We start from the raw sequence: 6,636 nt of genomic DNA, 5'->3' as shown, positions 1-6,636 counted from the left end.
TTTAACAGCTAAATTGAGACATAAGGAATTCAAAGTACAATAGCTCATGTATTTATCTCTCTCTGTCTCTCTCTCTCTCTCTCTCCCCTCCAGCCTCCCAAGGTTAGCTGACTGATGAGTTACGAGAGGGAGCCATACATCACATGGGGCGCAACATCGCACACTACAACTGGCACGTCAAACGCACCATTACCCACCGACGCGCGGCATATTACTACACACGGGAGAGGGGGGGGGGGCTGGGGTAGGTCCCTGATTCACCTTCACATTAGTAAAGAATGCCACGACTCCTTTAAACCATTAAGACCTGAGCTCGATTAAAAAAAAAAAAAAAAAAAGGATTCTAAATCCTAACAGTTTTCTATGTGAGTGGTGCTCAACCTTTTTCATGTCAAGGACCCCCAGAATGATATGTATATATGTATACTTGTCCGCGGACCCCACCCCCCCCGGAAGCAAAGATTTGAGTTAAAAAAAACTGTGAAATAATACATATTCAAAGATTTGCACCACCTTTTCATGATTTCTCAAAAAATAGCAGATCTACAAGCTCGTATGAGCTTGTGGATCTGCTATTTTGTCAATAGCTAAAGTATAACACAATGCTTTAAAACACCAAAAAGGGGTTCCCGTCCTGAATGGGTTAATTAATGAGTTTATCCGGTAATTAACAGCCTCTTCTCGTGACGGGATCCATATTAGTCAGCGTGCCGTTGACGAGGGAGGGAGGGAGGATTGCTACGCGGTCCACGTAGCAACGTCCACTTGGACAAAGTCCCCAGACCACGCAGAGTTGCCTGCTCTGCATTTCGTCCCCTCCCCGCCCTCCCTCCGCCTTTCTCCCACTCCTCTCTCTCTGTCTTGGACCGGCGCCGTCTATCCCCGCTCGCCTCTCTCTCTCTCTCTCCGCTCCATCCATCACTGACATCGCCGGTGGAGGCTCGTGCTTCGTCAAACGTCCGACTGTGTTTTCCCCTTCGCCGAGATGGGGCGATCCGTGAGGAGACAACTCCCACCCATACATCACTCCACCCGCTTTACCGTGATGCCATTATTCCCTGCCTCTTTTTTCTTCTTTTTTTTTAACGTAGATTTGATTTATTCCACTTGTTGAATTTCATTGTATTGCATTCAGCCTTATAATTAGTGCCGTTTTAATATTGTAAAATGGTGCATATATATTGAGTGTGTGTGTGTGTGTGTGTGCATGCGTGCGTGCGAGAGAGAGAGAGCAAGTGAGAGAATGAATGACTTGGGTGTGTGTGTACCTCTCTGTGCTGCCCAGTGCTGAGAATTTGTCTTTCAGCACTGGACAGCGCCACTGCTCATATCAGGGTATCAGTGGGTGCCAAATGCGAGGACATGTGTGTGTGTGTATGTCTACGTGTAATTCTCCTGATGGTATTTAGTCAGAGGCCTATCGGTTGCTGACATTTAGATAAATGTCTGCCCTCCAGAGCTGCCCTGGCCTTTCTGCTCAACCCAGAGAGAATACTGCAGATGCTGTGCGCACGCACGCACGCACGCACGCACGCACGCACGCACGCACGCACGCACGCACGCACGCACGTGTGTGTGTACACCCACACGTTTCTGCATCTCAGCTGGTTTCTGTGTAAACAGAATTGCGCGAAGGCAAACAGCAAAGAGGTAAATGCCAAAGTCTTTCTGATCCTGAAACCATTGATCTTTCTCTGTGCGTGCGTGCGCCATGCGCGTGTGTTTACCTGAAGCCAACGATAGGACACTCTTTACAGATGTTACACTTGGCCTGGTGCTTGGCTGTCCTCGGCCGCAGCCACTCGGTGCAGCACGGGCAGCCAGACCATGGACTGAGGCTCCAGACGCATCCAGTCCACAAAATGCCTGGGCTCCAGCTCCACCTTGTTGGTCACCTGGGAGGGGAGGAGGAGGAGAGATCCAGTGGAGCGCCGGGAGTTAGAATAGGTTGGTTGAACAGAGTACAGTCAAACACTTGGTCTAAAAGGAAAGCACCAAACAAAAAGTCCTTGTTTCCATTCGGTCCATATGTGTGTGTGTGTGTGTGTGAGAGAGAGGGGTCTAAATGAGACGTGATCATTTCCTCTCCCTTAGGCCTACTGAAAGGTGGATTTTCAGGCCTGTTTTGAAGTGATCTGCATTTTTTGAGGGAAGGGGTGAGGGCATTCCACGCTTGTGTGACGGTGTTGGCAGAAGCATTCAAATGAAAAGTTTAGTGAACAATTTAACATTTATGGTTAGCGTGAATTTGTGTTGTGTGAGGAAATTCCATTCCATTCCATTTTTGTAGCCACACAGTGAAGGGAGACCATCGCGTTAGCCTGCGGTCGTTAACTGAGCCTAATAAACATACAAACTCATTAAAATGACAATACCCTCAGTTACATTATGAGGTTGAATTGCGTATATAATGTAAATACAGTAAAAAAAAATTATATGAACTGCTTATTCGACTTTAGGAGCTGAACATGTGCGACAATAAACATTCCTAATTGATTTTCTTTAACACCCTTGTTGCCCTTGCATGCTGCAGGACCACAGCCTTGGTGTTTGATTATGTGGCCATTTCCCTGAGAGTTACAAGCCACGAAAAACACTCGTAAAACCTCTACACCAGGGGTTCTCAACCCGTGGGTCGCGACCCCTCGGGGGGTCGCCAAATTATTTTAGGGGGTCCCCAAATTATATATAAAAAAAAAAATATATATATATTTAATTTGTTATTTTCACGATTTTTCAAAAATAGCAGACCTACAAGCTCGTAGCGCGCCACTCGGTGGCGCGCTATGAGCTTGTAGATCTGCTATTTTTCAATAGCTAAATTCTAACAATGCTTAAAACACCAAAAGGGGTTCCCGCCCAAAAGGGTTTAAGGTTATTGTAGCAGTCAATTTATATTGGGGGTTGAGAACCCCTGTTCTACACCAACTTCTGCACCGAGGGAGAAAAACACCAAACACTCCAACCCCGTGCTCTCCACCCGCAGAAACATTAGATGATGTTACAAGAATAAATGAGCAGAAGCGTCAAAAGGATTGGTGTTTGGCTACAGAAATATAATGAGACCATTAGATACTCAGCCATGGGCTTTGGAACCGCTCAAACCCATGGAGGGGCGGGAAAGAAAACATCTCACTGCTGACCTTTCCATATTCCTTGACACATTTAGAAAGGGCAGCGAGTAAACGGTGGATACGAGCATAGATCTGCCAAACAGCATACATTATGGATTTGGATTCTTGGAGGAGCGTTATTATCTTCAGAAGCGACCATTCAGTGTATGCGTAGCACCGCATGTGAACTCTTCTTGTTAACTGTACATTTGCACATGCAGGGCTCTACAATTAAAACCATTTTCCCTCCCAATCACGAGTTACATGAACGTTTTTTTTTTTTTTTTAATGTTTTTTGTGGCTTTCGATTTTATTTTTTATATATTTTATAGAGGGACAGATAGTATAGTAGGCTGACAGGAAATGGGGGAGAGAGATGGGGGATGACATGCAGTAAAGGCCGTCGGGATCGGGAGTCGAACCGGCGGCCCGCCGGTTCGCGGCACACTGCCAGACTTGGGCTACCGGCCAAGGTGCCTGGACCGCTGAGCCACGGCCCAGGCCTTTCATCGCTGTTTTTAAAAATGTTTTAAGACTTACGGGGTTTTCCTCTGACAGAGTGGGATAGGCGACGCGTTCGGATGACGTAACCGGAAGAAACATCAGTCACACTGGCTTGCCTAGGCTTCTGGGTAATTGAGAGCACAATGTAAAGTCTATGCTATGGCCAGTCATGGCTCCGCCCGTGCTTCCTATAGTTCCCCGTTGCTGCTGTTGTCCGGACCGCGGAAGATTTTCCAACACTATTACAAACGATCACACCATTTTAAGGCAGATTTTCATGAAAAGGAACGATGATCGCGGCCGTGGTGGTTCTTCAAAGGTTAGTGAATAACAACGGCAGTCAGATGGGGATTGTCAAATCTCCATTTTTAACTTTTATTATGTATTTTATTATGTATATATAATTATATATATACATAATTTATGAAACTGAAACTTCATGCTCTCTGGTGAATCACTGACTTTTAAGAAGAAGGCCCTTCTTCTCAAGAAAACTAAATGAATTTACCAAGGATAGTGGCGCGCTACACAGCTTTTCTAAAGGTGCCCTACAGCGTGTCTTAACTTGTTTTATGACCGTATGGTAGCCGGGTAACATTTCTCGACAAGAACAATAAATCCCTTGAAAGAACAGTAAGTCAGACCCCTTATGCCACCCATTTTCTGGAAGATTTGTCCTCGCTTCCCCTGCTACCGTGCCATAAAAAGAGAATCATTAAAGTTTGCAAAAATATCTTCTTTCCAAGCATTACACGCTGCTAATAACTCTAGCACTGCCTCTAGCTGCCATTGGTCTGAGCACACTTCCATATCTGCCCTTGAAACAAAGAACCAACCTTCAAGCATGTACAGTATGAAGAATTACCCACGGGTGTCTGTGTAGAACCCATGACAGAGTGTCACGTCACGTGTGCGACTCAGCAGGGACGCAGAGAATTTCGCTTAATGAAGGCCAAAAAAAGATGTTGGGCTACCATTTTTATTTGTGGCCACTGATACCCAAAACGACACTTAAACTACCGGTATGCAAATGTTTTCTTAAAGGAGCATTCAGTGATTTGGGTGATTTGGAAAACCACCCAGTCCGCCCCGGTAACAAAATGTGCACATGCACGCTCTACAGTGGGGGGGAAGTGCAACAGACCAACAGCACGTGCACCAAGGCCCGCCCCCACTCGATCATGATTGGAGGAAGGCCCCACTCATCCTGATTGGATGAAGGTTTTGCCACCAAAACTGAAACTAGGGTTTTTTGACCCCAGGGGCTCACTGGGGACAGGGAGGAATTCCTTATATGGTCAGCACACTCTATAGTAGGGAAGATTATCCAGAAAAAAAGAAAAAACAAGTGATATTTGAATTAAGTCAAATCACTGAATATACCTTTAACATACGGAATGTATTATATACCGGTAATCCATTTTCAATGTGGGTGACCATGAATGGCAAATAATAAACGTCTTTCAGTTGCGCGCGTGCGTGCGTGCGTGCGTGCGTGCGTGCTGTTTTGAAATAAAATGTCAACATGATGCCTCAGAATGTGTACAAGTGTGCTGAGACTAAATGTCAGCCTAGAACTCTTGACGGAATCTTAAAGATCACACGAGAGTCGAGAGTCGAGACAAGATGTGGGAACAATGTGCTCCGAAAAGGACAGGACGGATGAACCCAGTCTGGGTTCATCTGTTCGTCTGACTTCCACCAACATCTTCTGTTCCAGACACTTTCAGCGCCCCCTGGTGTTCATGTGAAATTACCGCAGGCAGCCAGGCAACATCTGTGGTTAAATCTTAACCCGTCATTTGTGACGGGTTCCGGAGCGATTTGGCGTCATGAGTGTTAAAAAAAAACGAACTCTGCTGAATGTAAGGTATCGTACGTTATTCCAGTGGGCTAGTTGACTAGTTCAAATCAATATTTGATACGAATCTGCCCAACAGAAAACCTCAAAACTCAAATCCCATGACAGGGCTTCAGGCGGAACGTTTTGACAGTTTTTTCCTGTGATCATAACAAAAGGAAAGATGATAAAAGGTTGACTGGCAGAACACCCAGGGGGGCCTTCACTCCTCCATGCTTTATGGAGCAGGTCTGGACTTTATGCCTGCTGCCATCTCTGGACCAAAGTTTCACTTCTCCTCTTAAGCCATTTCGAACTGAGGCCAGATTCTGAAAATGTCAATTCTGAATCATGACGCTTTTCTGAAAAACCTACGTTTCCATACCAGTGGTTCGCAAACTACCGTATTGTGCCGAATATAACACAGCCCCCATTTTTCAAGACCCATTTGTGGAAAAAGAACATTGAAGAGTCAAGACCGAATAGTCTAGTCCCCGATTATAATACGACCCCGTTTTTCAGGATATTTCAATTGGAAAAGAAAGTCTTATACTCGATAGGGTATTTCATGTCAAGGACCCACAGCATTATCTGAATTTGACCGCCAACACCCACCTGAAAATATGTTGTTCCAGGGACCCCGCAGAAGCAAAGAAGAATATATATATTCAAAGATTTGCGCCACATTTTCACGATAAAAAAAAGAAGCAGATCTTCAAGCTCATAGCGCAGCACTCGGTGCCGCGCTTTGAGCTTGTAGATCTACTATTTTTCAACCGCAAAAGTTTAAAATAACGGCTAAAGACGGTTAACAGCTGAAGCGACACGGATGTGTTCCCGTCCCATTCAGGCCTGACGTCGAAATTTTAAAAAAAAAGTTTTCTAAATCATGACAATTTTCGGAAAGATTTGAGGCACATTTTAACGATTTTTCAAAAATAGCAGATCTACAAGTTCATAGCGCGCCACTCGGTGGCGCGCTATGAACTTGTAGATCTGCTATTTTTCAATAGCTAAATTATAACAATGTTTAAAACACCAAAAGGGGTTCCCGCCCCAAAATGGGTTAATGGTTAATGTGGTTAAACGCTAACGTGACATGGATGCGTTCCAGGTCTCAATGGATTAAGCCCTTCCCTCTTCTCTGCACTCTGTCCATCACTCCCTCGCCTCACCTGT

The 6,636-nt window shown here is 45.2% G+C and overlaps 1 protein-coding gene across 2 annotated transcripts in view; it reads right to left on the bottom strand.

Annotated features, from left to right (window-relative positions):
* The window catches only part of utrn (utrophin), a 344,298-nt gene that overhangs the window by 56,567 nt on the left and 281,095 nt on the right, over window positions 1-6,636 (bottom strand). The window contains exon 69 of one of the 2 annotated variants that reach the window (XM_079527086.1): window positions 1,731-1,895. The exons of the other annotated variant lie outside the window; for it this stretch is intronic. Within the exon in view, the coding sequence (XP_079383212.1) occupies window positions 1,761-1,895 (135 nt within the window). The 3' untranslated portion in view covers window positions 1,731-1,760. Of the gene's footprint in view, window positions 1-1,730; window positions 1,896-6,636 lie in introns of those variants that run through there. 2 annotated transcript variants of the gene reach the window in all.

The sequence above is a fragment of the Electrona antarctica genome, assembly GCF_951216825.1.
Source record: "Electrona antarctica genome assembly, chromosome: 17".
Lineage (NCBI taxonomy): Eukaryota > Metazoa > Chordata > Actinopteri > Myctophiformes > Myctophidae > Electrona > Electrona antarctica.
Note: the sequence above shows the minus strand (reverse complement) of the source record. Positions and strands in the feature narration are given on the sequence as shown.